The 14,729-nt window shown below is 38.7% G+C and overlaps 1 protein-coding gene and 1 long non-coding RNA gene across 3 annotated transcripts in view; both read right to left on the bottom strand.

Moving 5' to 3' along the window:
• The window catches only part of espn (espin), a 42,871-nt gene extending 41,457 nt beyond the window's left edge, over nucleotides 1–1,414 (bottom strand). The window contains exon 1 of one of the 2 annotated variants that reach the window (XM_061058603.1): nucleotides 552–1,414. In XM_061058603.1, the coding sequence (XP_060914586.1) occupies nucleotides 552–851 (300 nt within the window). In that variant the 5' untranslated portion in view covers nucleotides 852–1,414. The remainder of the gene's footprint in view (nucleotides 1–551) is intronic. The other variant, XM_061058604.1, reaches the window with a different exon arrangement.
• Nucleotides 1,415–6,401: 4,987 nt separating this feature from the next.
• LOC132989707 (uncharacterized) lies at nucleotides 6,402–8,482 on the bottom strand. Its single transcript, XR_009675936.1, has 3 exons — nucleotides 8,150–8,482; nucleotides 7,355–7,573; nucleotides 6,402–6,710 (listed from the first exon to the last, which is right to left on the bottom strand). It is a non-coding gene; the product is annotated as an uncharacterized LOC132989707 (long non-coding RNA).
• Nucleotides 8,483–14,729: the final 6,247 nt, after the last annotated feature.

Genomic DNA, 14,729 nt, shown 5'->3' with positions numbered 1-14,729 from the left:
GATGCTAAATCTGTTATTGATTTGAGTTTTAAACTGGTTATGAAACAGTTTCAAAAATTAGGATGCCTCTTTCTGGCATCCCACAGAACTATGTGAGATGATCAGAGAGAAGACTATTCCTTTATTTCAGTGCAGCAAGGTGAGGAGACTACTGCTCTGTCCACAGACACCAACAAAAAAAAATGCTCAAAGGAGCTTTTATTTTGACATGTAGCAGCCAGATTAAGTTACCTCTGTTGTAACACCAAACCATTTACTTTTCACTTTTCAGAACAAGACAGGGTGATTCTGCTTTCACAGTTTTGGAACTCTGGGGACCAGGCTATATTGATTTGAACTGCCCTCTTTAACACTCTTTAAACCGTGTAGAATAGGTTATTTGAGACATGTGAAGTTGTCACTTTAATGCAAAAAATAAATAATTAAAAAACAAAGCCTACTGAAGCATGCTACAAGGAAGAGCGATGACATCCAGGTCAGAGGAAGCAGAGAATTAGGCTGCTGCTGTCTGCATCACTTAAACGAAGCTAACAATAGCCCAGGTAACTCACCTCTGGCCGACATCCGCCCTGGGTCAGCAGCCACTGCAGGCAAGCCAGGTTGCCGGTGGCGGCTGCGTCATGCGCCGGGCTTGCCCCGTTGTTCGCCAGGCAGTTTCCCGGCAGTCCTGCCTCTTCCACCAGGAAACGCAAACATGCAAGTTTCCCAGCCCGGGCTGCGTGGTGGACCGGGGAAGCCCCCAGCACGTCTTTAATGTCGATGGTTAGCGCGTTCGCCGTTAGTTGCACTCTGAGAGTTTGCACGTCCCCTTGCCTCGCCGCGAGCAGCGTCCTGTCCCCCTCCACCACCATCACTGCTGCAGATTGGACCAGCCCTGCCTTCGGTTGACTGAGTAGAGCCCGATCACTTCACCGAGCGGACAAGCTCAGCATTGTAAATCATCTCAGTCACCCGGGTAATGTTATCGGACAGCTCAGTTATCGCTCCACATCTTCCCAACACAGCCGAATGGTCAAAAGCACCACCCGTTTCCAAACACATTCATTTTACTATGCCTATATGACACCCTTTTACAGGTTGAACTAATACTCCATTATCATACGTCTCATAAGTCGTATAATTAGCCCATTATCATATCTGTGATCGATAACTAACCTGCTGCAGTCTTATCTTTCGACGATCTGTCCCAGTAAACCTATCAGTTTCTTCTCTCTCTGGCGCCCACAGGATGCTCAGCACCTGTTGCACAAGTTTGGGATTGATTTTGTGGCCTAGAAAACTTATTTTGTTTTAATTCTGTGTTTATCTCGTTTGCTAACGCGTATCATGTGCCTGGGAGAATAATGCGCAGTGTTTTCTACCTATAGCAGATGGCGACATGGGACTCAGCGCCTGTTAAATAATCCAGCAGGGGGAGGATCGCTGAGCTTAGGCTACAGGTTGTTTCTCTCTGGAAATCGGCTCAGAAGTTAAAGGGACAGTACGAAGTGGTTACTTAAAACTCTTCTGAAGAGAAAGTAATGAAACGTGCTTGATGATTGTCGGTCATGATAGCCCAATTGTAATTCAGATATGGACTTTTTGAACACACGCCCAGTCTGGTTTTGCATGCAGCCTGAGCGCCATTAATTTTACATAACTGCAGTGAAACCAACATCAACGGACACCCACACTTTGCACACAGAAGAGGTCCATCTGGTGGCCTTTTGGAAGCCATACTACTGTCTGCATATGTCATTGTAATGATAATTCAACTTCATGGTCAATTCTTAAATGTTTCCACAGCGCCATGATGCAGTAGGTAGTATGCTTTTATCCTAGAGCTCCTGTAGCTGGTTATAAACGCACGGAATTTAATGCTGATGCATTTATATGTAGGAGCAAACGAGACCTAACATAGGCTAACTGACAAGATTGTATTATTTGTTTGTAATGAGTTTAAATATTTGGACCCATTGCTAGGGTGTAGGTTTCAGATACGTTATTAAATCGTAGGTCACAGAAGCAGCATGTTACGTTTTCCCCAGCAATAATATAGAGTTGGGATTTATTTGATTGTCAAAAAGAAAATAGATTTTTTTCTAAAAACACTATTCACCTAATGTAAAGAACAAAAATCAGTACAGTGATAAGATGGACTGCTGGGGTTGCCCGAACCAACACAACCTGGTATTTCCTCACAGGACCTTGAAGTGATCTTGAGTTTACTTTTTTGTAAAAGATAAGGTGAAATTGTGAAATTGTGTTTGCAATAGAAGAGAGCAAATTTCTTAAATCCCGCCAAGAGAGTGAGAGAGAACAAATTACTCATGGGTAATTACTTTAAATGCATTCTTCAGTAGCCTATCCTGCAGTTACTTAATTTCCACAATTGAGTATTCTTTTTGAAGTAATATCACTTTACACTTCCATACCACTCCTGAGACAGAAGTTATCGTTCTAACCAGTTGTTAATGGTAGTAGTAGTAGTAGTACATAAGACACATTGTAAAAGTAGAGGGCCCAGTATGTGATGATGTGCTGTAGACTCAAAACATGATAGGCTCTTTAAAATAGTTCCACCTCAAAAAGCAACATCAAAATTAAGCTAGTGTTTACACTTATATCCATGAAAATATTGTGATAAAGACTCTAAATGATACTACGCTGAATGGGACACATTTAATGGACCTAATGATGACTTCTTCTTTTCAAAGTTTTTTTTTACTTGAGTAAAATTCTGAATGAAGGTGGTAACAAAGGAATGCACTGTGTTGTTGATATGTAATTATAAACGATGTCCACACACCAATAGAGGTTTAAATAACATGAAAGTGCAAGCATACACATCAGTGATTAGGTAGGTATCAACAAAAGCCTGCAAGTCTCATTATTTGACGTTTGACTGCAGATTGTATTTCCATTATCAGGTCTACATTTAAAATTCATGCTGTGTAAATCACCACACACACACACACACACACACACACACAAGAAGAGCAGATGTTTTGATGAAGTTGCCATTGGGATTAACTGTAATACTTGAAATCACCAAACGGTGGCAGGAAAGCTCCACATTCATCAAGGAAGCTCCACCTGCAAAGGTGTCAAGTCATCAATTGGCAGCACGTTGATTTATCTAAATCACGACAGCTGACTCCAGCACTTTAGAACATGAAACATATCGTAAAACGAATATTTTGTGGTTTAAAAAAAGGTTAAGGCAATACCTTGTTACAAAGCAATTTAACTGATTAGAAGGCTGATTCATTGGAACTGTAGGGCAACTTATATTGAAGCCATATCGAGTAATGTCTTGTTTATAACTAAATATATGTTTGACATTGTGTAATATATTACTTTAAGCTAACTTCATAATAAGAACATTTACAGCTGCGCTCTCTGATTCTTCACTGTCAGATTAAGTTGACGGACTTTCCCCTTCAGTGGCCTCTGTCAGATGGGGGGGTTGTTTCGACGAGTGGGATGTTGGAGGAGGTGGGGTTGGGGGCTTAGGTGGATGGATCGTGATATGGGCATGTCTCGTGCTCGGCGCGTGCCTCTCCGGACCATCTGTTGCACTGGTCCAACTGTCATAGACACTGCACGCGCCAAGGAGAGGGGGGAATTCCCATGAGCGGCCTGACTAATGGCCTAATTCCCCAAAGGAAATGGACAATAATAACTCCCCAGACAACTTAGGGGGGTAGCCTACCTCATCATTGTTATTATAGCTTGACGTGAACACATAGGCCCATAATGTAACTTACACGACAATTATCATGGGTCTACCAGCAGGTAGGCCAAAAAGAAATATATAAATTATAATAATTATTCCGAATCCCAGATATATTAAGTTTGATAATTATTTATATAGGAAATTGTAATATTGTGCGAACGGACAAACTCCCTGCAGCATTCAACTGAGTCAACAATCAATAGGCCTATATTATTTTTGAGGTAATTCATATTGTGAGCTTGTTCATATAACATTAGACCTTAAAGACACAACAGGTGGCATTTTGATTGCACGTTTTTGTATTTAAATGGGAATTGTGGAGTGGAGACCCATCTTCATTTTGTAAGTATTTTATTCATTCATTTATTTATTAGTTAACGATGTTTGGTGAGTGTGGTGCAGACATATAAAGAACATGTCTTTGTTGCAGCTGCAGCCCTGCGGCTCTTCAATTAAATTTCCAACACAGGATTTAATCATGTGTAGGTGATGTAGAGTATTTTCCCAGGCTTCTTTAAAGACGTTCCCACAACTTCAAGCAATTAGAAGCTAAATCCCCACCCAAGTGGAAAGGGGCTGCCAACGGTTTTCCTACAGAGCCTGGGAAAGCTGGGATATTTCTTGCACGCGTCAGGCGTGCGACAGTTATTCAAATTAGACTCAATTATTCAGGCATCGGCCCCTTCTATTGTGCGGTCACATCTGCTGATGCGCGGGAACATTCAAACAGGGACAATTTCTGCTCAAGTTCAAGCTGTTTATAGCCAAACACACAGTCTGTTTGCATCGTTAGAAAGCCCAGAAACACATAAAACCAGTCGAATCCAGAGACATGTTATGAAAAAAAATGGCTTGACAAATTTGAACAATAAAAGCATTTAAAGCATTTAAGTATTAATACTGTTCACTCTGGTCCATGTCCAATATTGGACACAGATGATCCATTTATCATTTAATGGCTAAACCAGAAGCTTTAAATAGCTCAGTGAGCTGCATGGGTGTTGGTAAGGATCACTTGAAAATTGTATGGGTTTGCAAATGTTCCGTTTTATTTTCTAGTGGGCTTTAATTATAATAATTTAAAAATACATAATACGCATTCCCTTTTTTAAAATCTAATTTTACCAAGTCAGACATTCCATTTTAGAAAGAAACACATTTAAAACCAGGTTATGACAAATTTAAAGCATAGACCTATACTTATAGGATCAGACCAGAACAGCTTGTACATCTGCAACGGTCCAACTGGTTGGCGCGTGCCATTAACTAATTACTTTCGCTTCGCTGGCCAGGGCGCGTGCAAAGAGGATGCCTCTATAGTGACTATAGACACACCTAAACCAGCTTATTTTACCTTTCTGATCTAAAATACAACTTTATTATTAACCGTGATTAATCAGCTACAATGTGTAGTAGCCTATATGTTATCATATAAAGACTGAAATACATACACACGTTTTATATCAAAATAATAAGAAAAAATCAAACAACAATTTAAAAAGAGCCCAGACAAAATTAATTTTATTAGGCAGCTGAAAGAAGACCAGAACACACAAAGAGAGCAAGTGACTTTATTTATCCGTCCCCATCCTCCGATTTAAGAGTTTTATTCATTCATTTATTTTCTTTCTTTCTTTCTTTCTTTCTTTCTTTCTTTCTCTCTTTCTTTCTTTCTTTCTTTCTTTCTTTGTCCTCCTGCATGTAGACTTTTGAATTGGTAAAATCTCTCATTTATCTGTAGAATTAAAATATGAAATGAAAACATCACGTGAATCGCCCACTAAAGGAGACATGAGAATTGATAGATATCCATAAATGTACTGTATGTTATTTTATGTTATTTTATGTTGTATGTTACTATCCTGAATGTGATCGTTTCCTATTTAAACATTTGAAATGATAAAGATGTTTTTTATATATATCAAATTTGAATCCTCATGAAGGGTCTTTACATTACAGGAACATTGTAGCTTTCAGGTGGTTATGGTACCTTTAGTGTATTCTCAGCCCTAGCCTTACAATGTTTTCCTTACTTTGAGAAGGTCTCTGTGTTTTCCTTTCTAATAGCTAGTCAGTTCAATTCTATTCAAATGGAAGGATGTAACCCCTCCATCACACAATGGATAAAAGATATGATGCAGAATATCAAGCTGCAATTCAGATGCACCCTCAATGGATCTATTAACAGATTCCATATAACCCGGGACCCATTCATGAACTAAGTGAAGAATTTATCAGGCCTTTAACTATGAACTTACATCCCCGTGGTCTCTCATGCTTAATCCCCTAATGCTTAAGAATAAAATGCCCTTTGTCTATGTGTGAGAGAGTTGTTTCATTTTGGATTTGGATGTATGGTCGTTCATAATTTTGCACTTGTTTGAACATATTAGTATTTTTCTGTTACATAAACCTATTACAAAGTGTTGAAATGTGTCTATAGGTATCCAGCAGCCTATGATGCAAAATATATTTTTTTAATATATCAAACTAGGCCTATATAATTAAATGCACTGCCTTTACTGAAGGCATATAACCTCCTGTAACTGATTTCTATTAAATTTGATTTACAATGATATTATTTACAGTAGCTGAATTCTGACCTGATTTAGACCCTTCCTCCATTAAAAAAAAACCCAAACCTTTAAAATCACAACATCAATAAACAGTCATATTTTTTATGTAAGAGGCCACTAAAGGCCGTATACTGTATATACTGTACTTACAATATCATCAATAATGTTTGCACATGTTTCTTTACTGAAGTAAGGAGCCCACATCAACATCTGGACCTAAAAATGGGCATTGTTAAAAAATTATTGCCATTACAATACAACATTATAATAAATGAGGAGATACATATCTTATTCTCAGCTTCATCTTATTCCTTCCTTGCTTACATCTTTTAAGACTTCAGTTCGATGTCTTCTGTCCCCGTGAACTCACCATGCTGGAGTGTTGACTCTCCCACAGCGACACAATCACGCGTGATCTGCAGTGAGAATTTCTGCGGTCAGACTTTCTCACACTCAGGCTCATTAGCGACAGACAGACACAGGACAACTAATCTGACATGACAGCGTTATAACTACAGAGTTGAAGCAGTGACAAGGCTAAACGATTCAACACTCTGATGTTATTTATTCATGGTAAGTATGTCGGAGTGATGTTTCTCCATGTTTTTTCTTAAAATGTCATTTACAATAAGGGTATTTTTTAACCTTCACCAAATAACTTAAGGCTACATCATATGGAGGAGACATTAGAGCTGTGCCCATTACAATAAATTAGATTATAGATTTACACTAGGTTACTTCTAGGTAGGCCTATCATTAAATCTGAAATAATCAAAACACTGACAGGTCACGTGTTACAGTTACAACAGATATTGCAATGTCATTACAAAGTTGTTTAATAAATATGAATATTCTTAAGCAAAGACATAGCATGCTGACATATCTCACGTATAAAGTGTTTAACATTATTATATAAAAACAGAACATTGGTCTAGGTTTAGATAAGTAGCTCTGATTGCAGGAATCACGTTTAACGATTAGATTATAAACTACAGCTATGAGGCACTTTCTGAAGCAGGTATTAAAATAACAGTTTTTTTAAGGAAAAACATTTACATACCAGGATCCGACTTTGTGGCCACTGTGCCCGTCTTTAAAGCCCATGCTGCAGTACTCTTAAGTGGTTGCTGGTTGATGACTGCAGTTGTATTAAGCGCCCTTTTCCAACACGAGGTGTAGTGCTCAATGACAGAGACGCGTTCTCATTGTGGGCGGACACCTCGTTTAGGCCACGCCCCCAATTGACTGGTTCTGCTCTCCTGTGCAGGACTGTGCAGGACTATGCCACAGCAAGAAAAAAGTAAAATAAATATTATATAGTATTATATATGTATATAGGCTTAAACATATTAAAGTACAATGATTTAAAATTCTGTAAGGAAATCGTTTTTTTCACTCCCTATACTTTTCCAGGTAAACACAAGCGCTGTCTCTCTGATAAGGACAATTAAACCAATCGAAGGACAATTAGATGCATTGTTATGTTATATGAGTGTTGTTAAAAGTCCAATGTACCATTCAAAATGATTTTAAATATACCCTTTTCAAGGGAGAATGTTCCAAAAAAAGTTCAGACAGAAAGGCATATCCATGATTGACTTATAAATAGCAACAATGAATTGGCCTACAACTTGAGTCACGATTATGTTTGGGCAAAACCCTTTATTCTTATTCTCTTCCATCGTTATTAGAAATTAAAATAATAAAATGTGTGATATTTTGGAACATAAAAATACTACCTTATAAGGTGTAGACTACGTTGGAAATAGCCTCTGTTTCTTTCTTATGGACATTGCTGAAATAAACAATATTTAGACTTAAAAGTATTTTCATGATTAAATAAACCACCCCCCACCTTTTAATTCCCCCCCGGAGAACTCTTAATGGTCCCTGTGTCTCTGTAACTTCAACATAATTCATCGAGGAGCAGGAAAGCCATCTGCTGCCTTTGTTCGGCCGGCTCGTGCTGTTCTCGTGCCCCTGATATGGCAGCACAATGGATCCCCCTCAATCAGAAATCCAATATTCGAAAACGCCGCCAACAAGCCTCCTGTCATCGGCTGTCCAATTGCGCTCGTGCAGCCAGGGCAGCTCCAATCCCCACTATAATATCGGTTAGAAAAATATTAAGAAATAAAAAGAATTTGAGTTTAAAGTTCAGAGCATTTTTTTCTATTATATAACCCACTTATCGTCTCATAAACAACCATTGAGAGTTAGAGTCTTGCTTTTTGAGGAGTTCTTTGAAGAGCATGACCGTGGAGTCTGTCAGAGCAGCTATTGGTGGAGACGCCCATGCGACGCTATAAGTTTACCTTTGTCAACTTTAAAGAGCAAAACAAATAGCACCACCAGATGTGTTCTCTGTCGTATAGCTTGGCTTTTGGCTTGGTTACGATATTCAAATCCTGTCTGAGCCATCTCGCCTCTGATTTATGCAGTGTACAATTACGCAAAAAGGTTTTTCTGACTCAGAAAACGACGCCTGACTCGATGCTTTGCACTGTTATGGATTTCATTCACAAAGGGGAACAGTGACAATGCTGAAAACTGTCTAAGACTTAAAAACATTTATAATGTTTGCATGAAAACTCCACAACCCTGGCTTAATCTAATGCTTTTTATATATATAAAACCATAAACATGTTGAGCAATGATATATACTTCGTTCTTTTACCGATTGCTTATTTCAAAAGCCACCAATGGAGTTTGATCAAAAGAAACAAATAACCTGCAGGGAGATCAAGTTTCATTTTAAGACAGAGGCTTGGATTTATATTAAAGTGTAACATTTATGCATTATGAAGGATTTTTGATTAGTGGTGTTTCATTAAGAGAATAGAATATAACCCTCTAGAAATCTCTTGTGGTAGCGTCTCATTTATCACGTGGGCAATAGAGATGATGCTGCAGACTCGGGGATAAAATCAGTGACGTCAAATGGACTTCGTGCTTGAGGAAAAAAAAAAGTTTGTATTCTGGTCACTGGTGGCAGATGCTTTTTGAAAACAGCGTTGTTTTAGGCGTGGGAAGCTTCTAGGCAAATGTTGATAGGTCTTCGTTTTGCTTCCCCAGAGGGGAGTGACAACGTCACATCAGTGCTATTACAGAATAAAATAGTAACAAACAACGCTCTGCAAAAACATAGCTTTATATTAAGCTAAAGCATTTAACTATTTTTCAATTTATTTACATGTTTAAATGACCAATTTCTGTCTATGAAGTCACCCTTCTGATTTCCCTAGACCCGTCAAGGCAAACAAAGATCATTTATACTTGTAACTTGTTGTGTATTTCATTGTTTATAGCTGAAGATATCAGGATACTCAATCAAAACATAAAATATCTCAGCATCATAAAAGTGCAGACACTCTAGACTAATTAGGAATATTCCCTCCCTGTATACTTTGTTGGGTAAACCTGTACACTCTAATGCAAACCAGTTCATCTGCCCTGCTGGGAGCTCTACTGGAAGATGCTTTTTTAAAAAAAAAGTTTACAGACTTAACAGTGCCAAAATGCAGAAACAACTTTGGAAACTACACATCACAACAATACAACCAACGTTTACCATAAGAATGAAAATAAAAACAATTATCTCTGTTCTTAGAGGTAACACTCATGCAAAGCGTTTGTACAAGCCAGCATTAGACTGTGCAGCTGTACCTCAGCCAGTATGTGAATGCATGTTAAAACATTCATGAGCACTCTGTTGCCCTTGCTGCATATAACCAAAGAACAGATAACTAGCTCATGACTACAGTCATTTTAATGAAGACATATCTGTCTTTCTGCTCTCCTTTTCATAAACACATCTCACAGCTATTTTGTTGTGTCTTTTTGGTGTCTAAACAAAATAAAATGCAAGTATGCACCTGATGTTTTTTCATCTTTAGCCTCTTTTTGTGGTAGAAAACTATCATTTCACCCTGCATGGTTCTTTAGGCAAGATCACTCTGAAGCCAAAGTCTAACACCTTAAATGGCTTTCAGAATATCTATACCTCTTCAGCACCATGGACAGTGATCACCTGCCAAAACACATGGATCAAACATAGGAATCAGTCACCTGCATCAGACTTCTTAATGATCAAAGGAATGAAAAGTCAAGGAGGAGGCTTTAGAAAAGCTGTCAGATAAATGAGTGTATCCTCATAGTATTGTAAAGGTTTTTTTTTTAAGTTTTTAACGTTCATTTTATCGTTGTGTTGTTACTTTGTTGTTTTTATCTCTGCTTTGTAAGGTGACCTTGAGAGTTTTGAAAGGCGCCTTTAAATAAAATGTATTATTATTATTATATGAGTTCCCTTCATTGTCTGTGTTGCTTGTGTCAAATTCAAGCAAAACTGCAACAAAATGGTTTTGGAAATGGGTTGAACATGGCTGAGCTTTTTCAGCTGGGTGCACATGAAGACTTAGTTACATGTTTGTTTTTTTTTTAGAAATTTGCTGTAAAATTAGTTTGTCTGTGGATCTGTAATTAATGTGCAGCTGGAGAAGAAATTTTACAGGAAAGAAAACCTCAAAATGTTGCATTATAGTTTCAGCACAAAACCAACAAGAGAATAGCCTGAATGGATGATTGTGTACTCAAGTCCTCTTTCCTTTAAGAACCAGTTACACTGTACATCTCTTTGTGTATGTCTCCAAACACAGACAGTAATGAGAAACAAGCGCAGACCAGAGATCATTTGTGTTAGTATAAGGAATAAGCCTTTGTTTCCTTTGCTTAGATTTTTTTATATTCTTTCATCTTATCTTGAGGATTTGGGAAATAAGGAAGTATAAGTCTTCATGACACATTTCATTACTGCCCATCAGTAACATAGTATTTTGAGATGAAGAATGGGCCGAACACAAACAATTAACACCCATCTCAAGCGGCTGTGGCTCAGTTGGTAGAGTCGTCATCTCTCAACTGGAAGGTCGAGGGGTTCGATCCCCAGTTCCTGCAGCCACATGTCCGATGTGTACTTGGGCAAGACACTTAACCCCAAATTGCTCCCTCTGCTTTGTCAATGGTGTATGAATGCGTATGAATGGGATTAGTTAATTCTGATGGTCTCACTACAAAGCAACCTCTACCATCAGTGTGTGAATGTGTAGGTGTGACCTGCGGTGTAAAAGCGCTTCAAGCAGTCAGAAGACTAGAAAAGTCCATTTACCATATAACTGGATTTTAAGAACATACAGTGTAGTATACACCCCAATAAAAATATCTCAATATTGAATTGCTCACCTCCAAAGTAATAGAGCCACTTTCTTCAATATTTATCTCATAAGAATCATACCAAGTGAGACAAAACTATTATCATAATGTCATTATGATTACGTCCTTAAGAACCATTTTGACTACCGGTATGTGACAGACGAATACTGTTCTAAGTATAACCGATATTTTTCACAAAAAAATCTTTCTAACTAACCTTTACAAAAACCTCCACGTGTCTTATTGTTCTGCTTCGACACAAATACAAAAATACAAAGTCAAATTGCGTCCCAATGAGCCAGTAATAGCACAAAGTTTCACGTTATATATTTTAATATATAAGAACATTGTTTAAATACAGTGTCCTTTCGACTTATGAAAATAATTTAAAGATACACCTTTAAGATAAGACTTTCTTTCACTGACTAGACGCATCCACAAATAGCCATAAATTAAGAATCTCACCAGAGTAATTCCGTTTTCCAAATGTAAAGTCTCGTTCAAGGATACACATAAGGAGAATAAACGTTATTATTGTCCACAGAGTTATTTTTTGTTGTTAAGAATGTAATTTGGAAGCTGCGGTAGAAAAACCCAAGACAAGTTCAACATGAACTAATGTTGAAATACTACAATACTTACATAATTTGAACAATTATGTTTTTATAGCCTACCTCGATGAAAACGTTTATTCTACATTTAAAGGATCTTATGATACATATAACATATAGAAAATAGAATATTGAGATTTGATTATATACTAGGATCCTGAAACTCAACCAAACCTAACATGTTTTTCTCAATGCTTGCGTCAGTACAGACGCTTCAGTGTGATGCGGATCATGTTGGCTTAGAATTCGGCTTGGGATGCCAGACAGTCTTTCAGCCAGCTGCAATCAAAATTTGAAAGCTGGAAACCTTCGAGGGTCTGGAAGCTTCCACGTATCCGCAAGAGGAGACGATCACCTTCAACAAGGCAGAGAGCCGTGGCCGCTTCTTTGTTCACGCATCAATAAACGTGCGCAGGCTCCATCTGTCTGAACTGTGGCTCGTGTCAGCCTCATGCCGTTTATGCGACCAGATACACATCCATCAGTTTCTCAACTATAAATCTAACACTTATGATTGAAGATGTTGTCTGGGGGGAAATATAGCCTTTAAGTGGGAGAAAGGAAACACCGATATATGGGAAATATGTATTTCGCCCACTTTTTTGCTCTACAGCGTGCCTGTCACTGTTGGCGATGTTTTCCATCATTCTTATGAATAGAATAAAAAAAAAATTGCCAGTTTCAACCGGTTTGTAGTCTGATCAAGAATGATAAAAGCCAGTCAATTGTATAGCCTCTATAGTTAAACTAGAAAAGAACTCAGAGGCTAATCATATCCCTGTCCAACAGAGTTGCCAAAATTGTCATGGTGAGTGTACTTTTCTACATATTTTAACAAAGGATCCCTGTGCTCTCACCCTGCACAGATGGATACCCACGCTAAAACTAGGACAAAAAAAGGTCCCAACCGAAGCCTGTCTTGGACTTTTTTTTGTTTTATCTCGAAGGGCCAGTTCCCAGACTGGACCTGATGGCAGTTATTTGGGGCCCCATGGGGCAGGACGCGTGCAAACTGCGCATCTATAATGCTTGGAAAAAAAGGAGGCTCAAAACCCTCAAGCTACAGCAGAGCAGCTTGCAACCGGGTCGCAGTTTCATCCTTCATCCTTAAATTCTTCCCTGAACAAGTCCGTGCGTAAATGTGCGTAACGCGTTGAAAGATGATTTTTCAGCACAAAATGATCAATAACAAAATAATGTTTAAAAGATATTTGGAAGAACTGGCTACATCTTCATTTTCAAAATAACATTTCAAAGTATTTTATATGAGCACAATTTATTCTTCCAGTATGTTGACGAGCAGTCTTGTTTTCACTTTGTTTGATTCTAGTATGAAATGCGCTGTTGTGTTTGTGGGCTTTCACCCAAGTTTCCCTCCAAAACCCCCACGCTGATGGTGAAGGGACAGTAGATCAGGGATCGGGATGCTGATGGAAGCAGCAGCAGAGTGGTGCAGCAGTGGGAGACAGAGTGGGGTGGGGGGGGGATTGTTCCCATCTGTTGCAGGGTTGTGGCGCGTGCCGAACGCGTGAATCCTACTGTTTGGTTTAATACTCAGCCGCAGTGATGTAATAAAATCAATTTTCAAGTGGTTAAAATAAATTGTATTTCTTTAAATATATATGTATTGCTGTTTATAAAATTAAATATGGTGTTTGCAGTTGGAGATTTTATGAGGATGACTCGCTTTAAAAGACGTCTACTGACTTGTTCTAGTAGCGATAAACGTGATCTCTCTGCAGTGAAATCCGACTTGTTTACCGCGTGACTGTTTTGTCACACAGACACGCAGATGTCGGCACCTCTGTGTCTGAGTTGAAAGTTGTCGACGTCACTTTGTCTCCTCCTACACTGCTCCAGGTACACCGTGTTGTTGATATTGGAAACAAGCTGCTGATGGTTCACAAACAGATGTTAATGCTTACATGGCGTCGCTTGGGTTTCTGTTTTATTAATTTTATGAAAAGATTAGTCCTGTTACCCCACAATCACTCATCTGGTTCTGTTTTTCCTTCGTTGTGGGGGAAGGCAAATCGATATATATACGTATTTCGGTCTTTTAAAAAAAGTTTTTCAAGAAATCATGTATTATATTGCAACAATACTTTCATTGTCTCAGCTACAATGATCATTTCAAGTTTTGCTGCTCGTTTGCAGTGAGATTTGAATGCACCCCATTCAGAATAATAAACAGAAGTAGGCTAAACAAAAGATAATCAATTTAATGACAACGCAAGACGAAAAATAGAAGCAACACTTGCTTTAGAGAATGACGAAAAAAAAACGCTATCCGATAGGCCATTGCCTTTAAGTGGGAGAAAAGAAACACGGTTATATGGCTTTGTGCGTAATTAGATCTTGGGTGAACGTTAAAGCTTTAAATTTGAAACGCACTAAAAAGAAAACATCATAACGAAACTCCGCATACCAGCGGTATTCGCGGGAGACCATGAGGACCAGATGGTCCCACGGGAGCTCCCCTCATCTCCCAGAGGCATTGCCCCCCCTGTCAGACCCCTTGCGTGATGGCTTGTGTTCCCTCCCCTCCGACGCGCCGGAGACACATAAATAGGAGGCTCCGCAGCTCTGAGGCACACTTCAGCTCAGCTGCTCCAA

This window comes from Labrus mixtus, chromosome 15, assembly GCF_963584025.1.
Source record: "Labrus mixtus chromosome 15, fLabMix1.1, whole genome shotgun sequence".
NCBI classification, from domain to species: Eukaryota; Metazoa; Chordata; class Actinopteri; order Labriformes; family Labridae; genus Labrus; species Labrus mixtus.
This window is presented reverse-complemented; position numbering and strand designations above follow the sequence as displayed.